This window comes from Oncorhynchus nerka, linkage group LG12, assembly GCF_034236695.1.
Source record: "Oncorhynchus nerka isolate Pitt River linkage group LG12, Oner_Uvic_2.0, whole genome shotgun sequence".
Lineage (NCBI taxonomy): Eukaryota > Metazoa > Chordata > Actinopteri > Salmoniformes > Salmonidae > Oncorhynchus > Oncorhynchus nerka.
In genome coordinates, this window is record NC_088407.1 from 58,192,475 (window position 1) to 58,206,785 (window position 14,311).

The 14,311-nt window shown below is 43.7% G+C and overlaps 1 protein-coding gene across 1 annotated transcript in view; it reads left to right on the forward strand.

Annotated features, from left to right (window-relative positions):
- The window catches only part of LOC115138441 (phospholipase C, beta 2), a 29,439-nt gene extending 16,251 nt beyond the window's left edge, over window positions 1-13,188 (forward strand). The window contains exons 25-32 of the mRNA XM_065025676.1: window positions 1-90; window positions 1,425-1,608; window positions 2,591-2,732; window positions 3,488-3,552; window positions 4,999-5,058; window positions 6,403-6,460; window positions 7,375-7,458; window positions 10,341-13,188. The exon at window positions 1-90 is cut by the window's left edge and continues 417 nt beyond it. Coding sequence (XP_064881748.1) covers window positions 1-90; window positions 1,425-1,608; window positions 2,591-2,732; window positions 3,488-3,552; window positions 4,999-5,058; window positions 6,403-6,460; window positions 7,375-7,458; window positions 10,341-10,511 — 854 coding nt within the window. The 3' untranslated portion in view covers window positions 10,512-13,188. The remainder of the gene's footprint in view (window positions 91-1,424; window positions 1,609-2,590; window positions 2,733-3,487; window positions 3,553-4,998; window positions 5,059-6,402; window positions 6,461-7,374; window positions 7,459-10,340) is intronic.
- The last annotated feature ends 1,123 nt before the right edge of the window (window positions 13,189-14,311 follow it).

Here is a 14,311-nt window from a genome sequence, read left to right on the forward strand (position 1 = left end):
CCGACCCTGCTATAGCTCCTGTCCCTCCATCTGAGCCCAGCTCATCCGATCCTGCACCTGAGGACTCCACTCCTCCAGATGACAATGAAGGTAACACCAGTGACTCTTCTATGTCCGGAATATACTTTAAAAAATTAAATGCATACAGTACCAGTCAAAAGTTTGGAGACACCTACACATTCAAGGGTTTTTCTTTATTTGGACTATTTTCTACCTTGTAGAATAATAGTTAAGACATCAAAACTATGAAAGAACACATATGGAATCATGTAGTAAGCAAAATAGTGTTAAACAAATCAAAATATATTTTAGATTTTAGATTCCTCAAACTAGCCACCCTTTGCCTTAATGACAGCTTTGCACACTCTTGGCATTCTCTCAAACAGCTTCACCTTGAATGCTTTTCCAATAGTCTTGAAGGAGTTCCCACATATGCTGAGCACTTGTTGGCTGCTTTTCCTTCACTCTGTCTAATGTCCATTGTTTGTGTTTCTTGGCCCAAGCAAGTCTCTTCTTCTTATTGTTGTCCTTTAGTAGTGGTTTCTTTGCAGCAATTCGACCACGAAGACTTGATTCTCGCGGTCTCCTCTGAACAGTTGATGTTGAGATGTGTCTGTTACTTGAACTCAGTGAAACATTTATTTGGGCTCCAATTTCTGAGGCTGGTAACTAATGAACTCATCCTCTGCATAAGAATAAACAAGAACTTGTTCTTAACTGACATGCATAGTTAAAGGTTAAATAAAAATAAAAGCAGAGGTAACTCTGGGTCTTCCTTTCCTGTGGCGGTCCTCATGAGAGCCAGTTTCATCATAGCGCTTGATGGTTTTTGCGACTGCACTTGAAGAAACTTAAAGAATTCTTGAAATGTTCCGCATTGACTGACCTTCATGTCTTAAAGTAATGATGGACTGTCATATCTCTTTGCTTATTTAAGCTGTTCTTGCCATAATATGGACTTTGTCTTTTGCCAAATAGGGCTATCTTCTGTATACGCACCCCTACCTTATTACAACACAACTGATTGGCTCAAACGCATTAAGAAGGAAAGAAATTCCACAAATTAACCTTTAACAACGCACGCCTGTTAATTGAAATGCATTCCAGGTGACGACCTCATGAAGCTGGTTGAGAGAATGCCAAAAGTGTGCAAGCCTGTCATCAAGTCAAAGCGTGGCTACTTTGAAGAATCTCAAATGTAAAATATATTTTTTGGTTACTACACGATACTTCCATATGTGTTATTTCATAGTTTTGATGTCTTCAGTATTATTCTACAATGTAGAAAATTGTAACAATAAAGAAAAACCCTGAGTAGGTGAGTCCAAACTTTTGGCTGGTACTGTATATCAGAAAAAATAGGAGCAGTGTAAAATCTGACAACCTCCAACCATGTTGTCCCCTTTCCTCTTCTCCTCTTTTAGAGTCATCCACAGTTCCATGTGAGGAGCTACTACAGCACAAGAGTTTCCTGAAGGTCACCAAGAGACAGGAGAAAGACATGAAGGAGCTGGAGAAGAAGTTCCAGAAGAAAGGGGAGGAGTTGATCCAGAAATACAGCGACACCTTCAAAGCCCTCAAGAAGAAGAACTCCATGAAGAAAAAAGAGTAATGGAATACAGTCTTTTTAATATTTTCTTTTAGCCTTGTGTTCATCTTATTCCCCTCTGAGCCACTAGGTGGTGGTGGCAGACACACCAAATGTAATCAAGTTGCTTTTCTGTTTTTCTTATTAACAATAATTATATTTAGACCAATAATAATTCGTTTCAGGGAGATTTTGAATATTCTTTATTTCATGTTTTTTTGGTAGAGCAATTCATGGAGGGATAATGATATCCTCTATGAAGATGTGTTTTTAACTTGCAAAGACATAAAAACATGTTTTATTTAACTAGGCAAGTCAGTTAAGAACAAATTATTATTTACAATGACGGCCTACCCCGGCCAAACCCGGACGACCCTGGGCCGGTTGTGATAAAGCCTGGATTTGAACCAGGGACTGTAGTGACACCTCTTACATTGAGATGCTGTGCCTTAGACCGCTGTGCCACTCGGGAGACTTACCCAGTAACCTTTCTTGGAAAAGCCATGATTATGCACTGTCAAAGTGCCAACCACATTATTGATACTAGGGACAGCAGTGTTTCCTGTCCTCGTATCCTGACCAGTTAAACTTGGGGCCCTGGTCAGGTCACATTATCAGGAGAAAAAAAAACCTGGCCCTACAATCGTACTTTATTTATTATTTTATTATGAACCTTTATTTTTAACATGGTGTCATATTGAGACCAAGTCTCTTTTTCGAATGATCCTTGCACAATACAAACACAAACATCAGTACAAAACACAATAAAATACTACATGGCAAAGCTTGATAATAAAAAACAGCGATTAGCCATACTGCTGGGATGAAGTAACAGACCTCCATGTGAGGCAGTGATGGGCAGAGCCCCCTGGTAGAGCTCCTTGGTAGAGCCCCTGGTAGACCCCTGGGTATTACAGGGGTCAGCAGACAGACTCTATTGTAGCGTCTAGTGTCATTTCATGTCCAGTGCCTGGTCCCTGACGTTTTGACTGTGTACCCCAGGGTAGGGGGTGAAACGGCAGAGCCCGGCCCCAGGGTGGAGAGGGTGATGGAGCAGAAGGAGAGGCTGCAGGTGGAGCTCAAAGCTCTGTGGGTGGAGCAGTGTGATCAGCTGAAGAAGAGGAAGGAGCAGCATGCCACTGAGGTACAGTAAAGTACAGACCAACTCTACCTGCCAGAGTCGGTTTGATATTAAGGATATTATTGATAGTTATTTGCATAAACATACTGTATACTCTTATTCAAGGATGTCTTTCTTTTTACATTTAATCTATGTACTGGATAAGTAGTTGAGGTAAGATTATGTTTAATCCCCACCATCATGCACCTAACTAACCTCAGAGTGAATCTCACTTCCTGACTTCAGCTGATGGCTGGGAGCCAGGCATGTAAGCACAGTATTGATTATCCATCACAGCCAGGTGCTCTTGGGTGCTCTTAGCATAAGCTCTGGATCTGCATCAGATAGAGGTCAATCAGGTTGTGACCTCACCACTCAGGGAATAGACTCCCCTGGCCCGGAAGGCCAATCGAGTGTGTGACAGTAGCATCTCGTAGTCAGGTCTCAGCCAGAGTCACAGTCAGAATCACATTCATCCAGAGTCACAGTCAGAATCACATTCAGCCGGAGTCACAGTCAGAATCACATTCAGCCGGAGTCACAGTCAGAATCACATTCAGCCGGAGTCACAGTCAGAATCACATTCATTCAGAGTGCATGGAAATGCATGGCAAAAGTTGTGTTACAGTAGTTTATTTATGTCTGAAGTTTAACAGCATATACTGCATGCTGTTTATCAGATCTCTAACACATTTCAGGGGTAACTTCAACTAGGTCTGTTTTGCTTGTTGGTAGAGCTGCCACATTGTTACTGACGCATCCTGTTTCCTGTGTGACAGCGATTAGCCAAACTGTTGGAGATGGCCACAGAGAGACACATCAGTGAACTCAACACTCTGGCGAGGTGGGCCAACAGACACATCACAGTAGCCTTCTGCCTTCCTAAATTCAGGATCTCTAGATATATAGCAAATATAAGAAACTTATACAGCTAACTGGCAAAATAAAGGAAACACTTGAGTAAATTAGGAATACAACATGTATTGAAAGCAGGTGCTTCCACACAGGTGTGGTTCCTGAGTTAATTAAGCAATGAACATCCCATCATGCTTCGGGTCATGTATAACAATGCCCAGTTCCCCATTATTTTGGCCTCCATGGCTAGAAGTCATCTCAGTGACTATGAAAGATGGGTCTCAAGGAGCATAGGGGGTTTAAAGGGTGTGTGTGTGTTTCTCAGTCACCAGATCTCAACCCAATTGAACACTTATGGGAGATTCTGGAGCGGTGTCTGAGACAGTGTTTTCCACCCCCATCAACAAAACACCAAATTATGGAATTTCTTGTGGAAGAATGGTGTCACATCCCTCCAATAGAGTTCCAGACACTTGTAGAATCTATGCCAAGACAAATTGAAGCTGTCCTGGAGGCTCATGGTGGCCCAATGCCCTATTAAGACACTTGATGTTGGTGTTTCCTTTATTTAGGCAGTTACTTGTATGTGCGCCTGTGTGTGTGTGTGTGTGTGTGTGTGTGTGTGTGTGTGTGTGTGTGTGTGTGTGTGTGTGTGTATAAAGCATGTGCTTGCATGTGTGTGTTAGACAGGGAAAGTATTTGATCTTTTGCAAAGAAAATAACTGAAGTAATAAATGATTCAGCCATCCTTGCAGGTTATTCAGGGACCAGGCTATTCAGGGACCTCGGGGACCAGGTTATTCAGGGACCTCAGGGACCAGGTTATTCAGGGAACTCAGGGACCAGGTTATTCAGGGAACTCAGGGACCAGGTTATTTGGGGAACTCAGGGACCAGGCTATTCAGGGACCAGGTTATTCACGGACCTCAGGCGGTTTATGCTGGTCTGAAGTGTGTGGGTTTTTGTGTACAGTATGTGTGTATGAGAGAGAGACTGTGCCTATATCCCTGTGTGTGTGCCTATATCCCTGTGTGTGTGTGTGTGTGTGTGTGTGTGTGTGTGTGTGTGTGTGTGTGTGTGTGTGTGTGAGAGAGAGAGAGAGAGAGAGAGAGAGAGAGAAAAGAGAGTGTGTGTGAGTGTTATCCAGTTTCCCCAGCTGGCAGATGGTTATCTAATGCCTGCCATTAGCCACCAGGTGATCAAACAGCAGTATGAGGGATAAGAAAGCCTCTGTTTTAACTCATCAAACAGACACTGGACTACTTTATTGACCCTTTTTCACTTAGAAAATATGAACTGGAACATGGTCACACAGCCCGGCTGCATAAGACGCTTTATTGAGTGGGAGTTTTCATGTAATGGGCTGAGTGAGGCTTTCACTTGAACGGCCTTAAAATCACACCCAGTGATGTGCGCTCTCTGTTTCCTCCCCAAGTGAATCGAAGGAGGCAAAGAAGAAAGGGATGTCAAAGCGCTCAGGTTCAGACAAGGCAAGGTGAGCTGAATGTGTGCTAATGGAACCACATTAAAGGGCACTCATTTTACTCATTGATTCTGTCATTGTTCGATGTACTGGTACAGTACAAACAGTACAGGGCTCAAGGTTCAAGGTTCAAGTGATAATGTCACGTGCACAAGTACAGTGAAATGCCTTTCTTGCTAACTCAAAACCCAACAATGCAGTAATCCATAACATAAAAATAACATAAGGTAAAACAAAAACGCACAATAATTAAAAAATAAGAAATAAGAAGAACACAAGGAAGTAAGAAGCTATTTACAGGGTCAGTTCCAGTACCATATTTACAATGTGCAGGGATAGGTGGTGCTAGGGTAAGATATGTATAGGGGTAAGGTGACTAGGCATCAGGATATATGATAAACAGAGTAGCAGCAGGGTAAATTATGATTGTATGTGAGTGTGTGCATGTGTGTAGAGCACAGGGGGTTGGTAGCACCTTAATTGGGGAGGACGGGCTTGTGGTAGTGGCTGGAGCGGAATCAGTGGAATGGTATCAAACACATGGTTTCCAGACATTATTATGAGACTTCCTGTCCTCAGCAGCCCCCTGTGGTATAGAGTCAGTATAAATGTCTGCATGATATGTGTGTGTTGGAGTGCCATTGTGAGTGAGTGTGTAGAGTCCTTTAGAGACAGTGCAAAAATGTAAATAAAATACAAGGGTCAACTCAGATAATCCGTGCAGCGATTCTGTAAGCTACTTAGCAGTGTTTTGGATTTGGGATAGAAGCTGATCAGGAGCCTGTTGGTGTCAGACTTGATGCAACGGTACCACTTGCCATGTGGAAGCAGAGAGAGCAGTCAATGGCTTTGGTGGCTGGAGTCTTTAATGATTTTCCGTGCCTTCCTTTCACACCGCCTGGTATAGAGGTCCTGAATTGCAGGGAGCTCAGACCCAGTGATGTGCTGGGCTGTCCGCACCATTCTCTGTAGCGTCATGCGATTGAGGAAGGTGCTGTTGCCATACCAAGCAGTGATGCAGCCAGTCAAGATGCTCTCAAGGGTGCAGCTGTAGAACTATTTGTGGATTTGAGGGCCCATGCCAAACCTTTTCATATCAAATCAAATCAAATCAAATGTATTTATATAGCCCTTCGTACATCAGCTGATATCTCAAACAAATGGCCCATGCATTGGAACCTAGGTCCTAGGAGTATTTGAAATATGCAGAGTATACAGAGCTTTAAATGTAGGTTGGAAAGCTAAATTGCTTCCACGTGGCAGAGTGCTGCTGTGTTCTGAGTTGGAACAACTTTGTCATAGACATAGACTACATAGTTTAATGGTAACATAATATATATATTTCTCTATACTTAGGCTGAAAAGGGCAATGAGCGTGGACCTGGCTGAGGAGTCTGCAAAGACTGATACAGTGGCAAGTATATTCCTTTTGAAATAAAATAGAACCGGCTATTATAGATGTCTCAGGTCTATGTTTTAAATGGCAACACCTGGATGTACACGTGTCTCTGTAATTGATGCAGTACTTTTCACATCCATATAGAGAAATTCACATGGTTTTCATTCTCATTTGTCCATCTACTGTGGTAGACTGGGAGAGTAACTATGGTTACACTGAGCTAAAGAGCTTTTACAGAAGTGTACCGTACACAAAAGTGTCTGATTCATTAACATGACCACCCTCTCTGTTTACACACACTCCCACGTGCATGTGCTCTCTCGCTCTCTCACACAAAAAAAGAACACACACACACGCATTGAGTTGAGTGAGGAGCAGAGCACTCACTCACCTTAGAGAGAGGACGGAGCACATGTAGAGTGGAGAGATGACTCACTGAGAGAGAGGTGGTGTTGCTCTCCTCAGCTGTTTACCATGTTGGCTCATCAGGAGTCATCCCAACTGTCCACAAGCACATCACTTCTACTCTGCTCCTTTCACACCAGTTCAACCAGGTTGATCTGAACACCTCAACGAAGGAGGGTTTAAAAGCATATTTTTTGTCTCTTTCATGAGTCTCTGAGAGGGGTTATGATGTGATAACGTCTTTGGTCAACCCAGCTTGTAGCTAATGTTTCACAGCGTAAAGAGCACTTGATGGAATTGGTCCAATCTGTTGTGACCCAACAGTATTGATCTCCTCACAGGTTGGATCCTCCTGGATTTACTGTACAAGATACCTCACACTGTCTCTCTCTCCTCATCTCTCTCTCTGTCTCTCTCCCTCATACTCTTCCTGTCCTTCAAGCATTTACGCTTTCTCGGCGCACACACACACAGCCATACAAAGCCTCTGCTCTCATTGACATGTTGGTACTGTACTCTTCTAGTCCACAGACAGCAGTCCTCAGCAGGATGCTCTCGTGAAGAGACAAACGGCCACACTGGATGAGATCAAAGGCATGGCCAAACAGGTACTGTAAACAAATAAACACACACACACACACACACACACACACACACACACACACACACACACACCTGACCTGGGTTCAAATACTATTTCAATGACTTAAATGACTTTCACATATATTTTGACGTAAGTATTGAAATTTTTGGGGTTGAAAATACAAGCAGTTGAATATTGGAATGTATTTGGAAATACACTTTGAAAGCATTGGCATCTTTTTGAAAATACTCAATTACACAGAGCATTTTCAAATACAAACAAATGGTCCCATGCATTGGAACCTAGGTCCTAGGAGTATTTGAAATAATATATTAACCAAGTATTTGAAAACATTTTCAAATAGTAGGCTATTTATAGGAAATTATTTGAAAAAATACTTCCAATATAAGTAATTGATTTGGGACACATATTTAGAAAATACAAAAATACACAGAAAGTAAGTATTTAAATAACAAAATAATCAAATACACATGTATTTGAACCCAGGTCTGGCACACACACATGCAAATGCACACGTACATGCACATACACACCTGTCCACGCGTATCCGTATGCATACATGGGTATAAAGTGGCGGTTGTCATAAATGTTATTTTAAGAGAATGTCCATCCAGGCCAATCAACATCCAATATGTAAATGACGTAACACATGTAATGATGCATGATGTATACTGTCTTCAGCAAGCACAGAACAGGTCCTATAAGCCTACTGGTAGACTAATCTCACATTTGATTAAATCTAACTTGTGTCAGATACAGTATAGTTCAGATATTGATGTTTGATGAACGTATAGATTACACAGTAGATTTTCCAGTTGACCATGTGTACAAAATGAAAGACATGGATGAATCCACCTTGCGCTGTGGATAACATAACATCCTAGGAAGCTCTTTGCCACCTTCTCCTCCCTCCTGAATCCTCCTCCCCCTCCCCCCCCTCCTCCCTCTCTGCAGATGACTTCGTCAACCATTTTGAAAAGAAGGTCGACGACATCCGATCCTCGTTTGCTAAGTCAAACGACACCGCTGGTTCAGCTCACACTGCCCTACCCTGTGCTCTGACCTCTTTCTCCCCTCTCTCTCCAGATGAAATCTCGCGTCTTGTGACGGCCGGCCGCCCAACAACCTGCCCGCTTGACCCTATTCCCTCCTCTCTTCTCCAGACCATTTCCGGAGACCTTCTCCCTTACCTCACCTCGCTCATCAACTCATCCCTGACCGCTGGCTACGTCCCTTCTGTCTTCAAGAGAGCGAGAGTTGCACCCCTTCTGAAAAAACCTACACTCGATCCCTCCGATGTCAACAACTACAGACCAGTATCCCTTCTTTCTTTTCTCTCCAAAACTCTTGAACGTGCCGTCCTTGGCCAGCTCTCCCGCTATCTCTCTCAGAATGACCTTCTTGATCCAAATCAGTCAGGTTTCAAGACTAGTCATTCAACTGAGACTGCTCTTCTCTGTATCACGGAGGCCCTCCGCACTGCTAAAGCTAACTCTCTCTCCTCTGCTCTCATCCTTCTAGACCTATCGGCTGCCTTCGATACTGTGAACCATCAGATCCTCCTCTCCACCCTCTCCGAGTTGGGCATCTCCGGCGCGGCCCACGCTTGGATTGCGTCCTACCTGACAGGTCGCTCCTACCAGGTGGCGTGGCGAGAATCTGTCTCCTCACCACGCGCTCTCACCACTGGCGTCCCCCAGGGCTCTGTTCTAGGCCCTCTCCTATTCTCGCTATACACCAAGTCACTTGGCTCTGTCATAACCTCACATGGTCTCTCCTATCATTGCTATGCAGACGACACACAATTAATCTTCTCCTTTCCCCCTTCTGATGACCAGGTGGCGAATCGCATCTCTGCATGTCTGGCAGACATATCAGTGTGGATGACGGATCACCACCTCAAGCTGAACCTCGGCAAGACGGAGCTGCTCTTCCTCCCGGGGAAGGACTGCCCGTTCCATGATCTCGCCATCACGGTTGACAACTCCATTGTGTCCTCCTCCCAGAGCGCTAAGAACCTTGGCGTGATCCTGGACAACACCCTGTCGTTCTCAACTAACATCAAGGCGGTGGCCCGTTCTTGTAGGTTCATGCTCTACAACATCCGCAGAGTACGACCCTGCCTCACACAGGAAGCAGCGCAGGTCCTAATCCAGGCACTTGTCATCTCCCGTCTGGATTACTGCAACTCGCTGTTGGCTGGGCTGCCTGCCTGTGCCATTAAACCCCTACAACTCATCCAGAACGCCGCAGCCCGTCTGGTGTTCAACCTTCCCAAGTTCTCTCACGTCACCCCGCTCCTCCGCTCTCTCCACTGGCTTCCAGTTGAAGCTCGCATCCGCTACAAGACCATGGTGCTTGCCTACGGAGCTGTGAGGGGAACGGCACCTCAGTACCTCCAGGCTCTGATCAGGCCCTACACCCAAACAAGGGCACTGCGTTCATCCACCTCTGGCCTGCTCGCCTCCCTACCACTGAGGAAGTACAGTTCCCGCGCAGCCCAGTCAAAACTGTTTGCTGCTCTGGCCCCCCAATGGTGGAACAAATTCCCTCACGACGCCAGGACAGCGGAGTCAATCACCACCTTCCGGAGACACCTGAAACCCCACCTCTTTCAGGAATACCTAGGATAGGATAAAGTAATCCTTCTCACCCCCTTAAAATATTTAGATGCACTATTGTAAAGTGGCTGTTCCACTGGATGTCTTAAGGTGAACGCACCAATTTGTAAGTCGCTCTGGATAAGAGCGTCTGCTAAATGACTTAAATGTAATGTAAATGTAACATCTATAAAGGATAATTATACAGTGCAAATAGAGGCATTTTCAACTCTCACCTCTTCCTCTCTCCTGCTCTCTCTGACCTCTCACCTCCACCTATCTGCAGCTCAATCAGGAGGCCCTGGTGGAGTATGAGAAGAAGATTAGGTCACTTCCTGTTGATCTGCGGGAGGCTGTGAACGTGTGTGTGGGGGCCCACTTCCCTGAGCAGATAGACCAGGCTGGGGAGAAGCAGCAGGATGGGGTGTGCTTCTATGGAAATGTCTTCCTGGGGTAGACATGCTCCTGGACCTTTCTCCTTTCCTCTGTATGTGGTCGATATCTGAGAACATCAGGTGTGACATGTTAGAGGTGTTGATACTACAGTATGGGATACAAATTGGAAAGTTATCAATGAGTTGTAATGATAATGATTTATCAATGAGTCAATATAGAGATCAGTACACATTTGGATATATTAGGAACACATGCCTCTACCTCTTACTTAAGTCATATGGTCACAGCCTCAAGTGGTTCTCTTTCTGGCTTAACCTTTTACTGCAGTGGGCTAAATTAGGGTCACAGTGTTTCTTGGTTCTCTTCAACAAATCTACTTTGAAACTTAAGTATACACCACCTCACACACATGGTTATGGGCTTTAAAAAAAGAAGACACCTGTACCATGTCAGAGATGTATTACATTTTGAGTTTGCATCCGAATATTACACTTTATATACATCACAGAAGACTGAAATATAACAAAACCGTTTGACATAGAAACGTTTTTTTTTCTGCGTTGAAATTATGTTCATGTTTATTAATTATGAAATTATGAAAAATATGAATAACATTCCACCCATGAGGTCACTAGAGGGGGATTTCGTCATTTGACTACAGGAAAGAGACAATTAGATTGATGAATTAGGTATAATGTGGAGAGAAGTGACTTTCTCTCAGTCTACTTGAATCGAGTGGATAAGTCAATCTGTCACAGTTCAATTGGACTGGGCTTTATTAATTTGATACTCCCCCACACATTTCAGAGATTGGCTTTATGTACATGGGAGCACAAAATCCATTTTGTGATTGTAATTTGCTGAGAAACTTTAAATAAAGGAAAGGTAGAAGTTTAAACTGTTATCAGAACAGAGGAGTAGGCCATGATGCTGGCTTTGTGTCAGTTATATTCTAGATAGACTTACTCTCACTATGGGAGACTATCTTTACCAGCGTCTGTGTGGTTAGTAGCAGTGATGTTATCTATTTATGTGTTTATTAAATTACAATTTCGTACTTAATTATGTCACTAAAGGAACTTTATCTGCATTATGGATTACAGTGCCTTCGGGAAGTATTCAGACCCCTTGACTTTTTCCACATTTTGTTAGGTTACAGCCTTTTTCAAAAATTGTTTAAATTGTTTTTGCCCCTCACCAATCTACACATATTGGCAAAGCAAAAACAGTTTTTTATACATTTTTGCTCATTTATTAAAAATATTATATTTACATAAGTATTCAGACCCTTTACTCAGTACTTTGATGAAGCACCTTTGGCAGCGGTTACAGCCTTGAGTCTTCTTGGGTATGACGCTACGAGCTTGGCACCCCTGTTTTGGGGAGTTTCTCACATTCTTCTCTGCAGATCCTCTCAAGTTCTGTCAGGTTGGATGGAGAGCATCGCTGCGCAGCTATTTTCAGGTCTCTCCAGAAATGTTCGATCAGGTTTAAGTCCAGGCTCTGGCTGGGCCTCTCAAGGACATTCAGATACTTGTCCCGAAGCCACTCCTGCGTTGTCTTGGCTGTGTGATTACAGTAGGTCGTTGTCCTGTTGGTAGGTGAACCTTCGCCCCAGTCTGAGGTCCTGAGCACTCTGGAGCAGGTTTTCATCAAGGATCTCTCTGTACTTTTTTCTGTTAATCTTTGCCTCGATCTTGACTAGTCTCCCAGTCCCTGCCACTGAAAAACATCTCTACAGCATGATTCTGCCAGCACCATACTTCACTGTAGGGATGGTGCGAGGTTTCCTCCAGACTTGATACTTAGCATTCAGGCCAAAGAGTTCAACCTTAGTTTCATCAGACCAGAGAATCTTGTTTCTCTTGGTCTGAGAGTCTGTAGGTGCCTTTTGGCAAACTCCAAGAGGGCTGTCATGGCCTTTTATTTAGGAGTGGCTTCCATCTGGCCACTCTACCATAAAGGCCTCATTGGTGGAGTGCAGCAGAGATGGTTGTCCTTCTGGAAGGTTCTCCCATCTCCACAGAGGAACTCTGGAGCTCTGTCAGGGTGACCATCGGGTTCTTGGTCACCTCCCTGACCAAGGCACTTCTCCCCCGATTGCTTAGTTTGGCCGGGTGGCCAGCTCTAGGAAGAGTCTTGGTGGTTCCAAACGTCTTCCATTTAAGAATGACTGAGGCCACTGTGTTCTTGGGGACTTTCAATGCTGCAGAAATCTTTTGGTACCCTTCCCCTGATCTGTGCCTCGACACAATCCTGTCTCGGCGCACTACGCACAATTCCTTTGACCTCATGGCTTGGTTTTTGCTCTGACATGCAACGGTGGGACCTTATATAGACAGGTGTGTGATTTTCATGTCCAATAAATTGAATTTACCACAGGTGGACTCCAATCAAGTTGTAGAAACATCTCAAAGATGATCAATGGAAACAGGATGCACCTGAGCTCAGTTTCAAGTCTCTTAGCAAAGGGTCTGAATACTTATGTAAATAAGGTATTTCTGTTTTTATTATGTTATTATTATCACTTTTTCATTATGGGGTATTGTGTGAAGATTGCGGAGGATTTTTTCCCATTTAATCCATGTTAGAATAAGGCTGTAATTTACCAAAATGTGTAAAAAGTCAAGGGGTCTGAATACTTTCCAAAGGCACTGTATTTACTGCATGTTTATATAAGACAGTTGTTTTCAGAGTTTATGGTTATATATATACCTTCTGATAATAAACTTTCAGTCACACTGCTTGTTTGTTTCATTTTTGTGTGTTTGTGTGTGTGTGTGTGTGTGTGTGTGTGTGTGTGTGTGTGTGTGTGTGTGTGTGTGTGTGTGTGTGTGTCCGCGTTTGTGTGTGTGTCCGCGTGTGAGTGTATATGAGCTTGTAGATCTATGTGAGTGTGCTTGTTTGTATACTGGAATATATGTGTACCCTAATGACAAGCATATACAGGGCGAATCATCAGCAGCATGTCCACTGAGTGAACTGAGTGCATCTGAATGATAGACACAGTGAAGACAAGGGGGAAGCAATTTAGTAAAGCATGCAAAGGCACTAGGCTATTTGAGCTCACTGGCTCTTTTGTTTTGAAGCAGATCCAATGCTGTTTGATGGTGGTGGGCACGTGAGTGAAGGCAATGACACATGTGAAGCCTGGTTCCTATTACCAGAGTGCCTCCGTCTCTCTCTCTACTTTCAATACAAGGAAACCCGACATTCGGGCGCTGGCAGATCTTTTGCTGTAACTCTGTCTGCCCATGATGGCCATCAATCTGGCAGACAATGGTCTTACTCATTCATAATTACACACAATTGCAATGCTCTTTGTATCTGTCTGTTACGATTTCAAAGCCCTAAATCGCTGATTCATTCCCACAAAAGCGAGGCGATGACAGAGGCATGTGGAAAGTGCGAGTGTCACACGAGACATTTGGGAATACGTTGTCAGGAGCTGAGGAGTTGAGACATTCATCCACAGTGGTAGTTAGATGAGGGAGAGAGCTTTAAGACAATGTTACATAAAAAAGCTACCTTAAGATGAATGCACTAACTGTAAGTCACTCTGGATAAGAGAATCTGCGTAATTGTCACGTTCTGAACTTTATTTCCTTTCTTTTGTATTTATTTAGTATGGTCAGGGCGTGAGTTGGGTGGGCAGTCTATGTTTGTTTTTCTAGGTTTTGGGAATTTCTATGTTTCGGCCTAGTATGGTTCTCAATCAGAGGCAGGTGTCATTAGTTGTCTCTGATTGAGAATCATACTTAGGTAGCCTGGGTTTCACTGTGTGTTTGTGGGTGATTGTTCCTGTCTCTGTCTTTGCACCAGATAGGACTGTTTAGGTTTTCCATGTTTATTGTTTTGTAG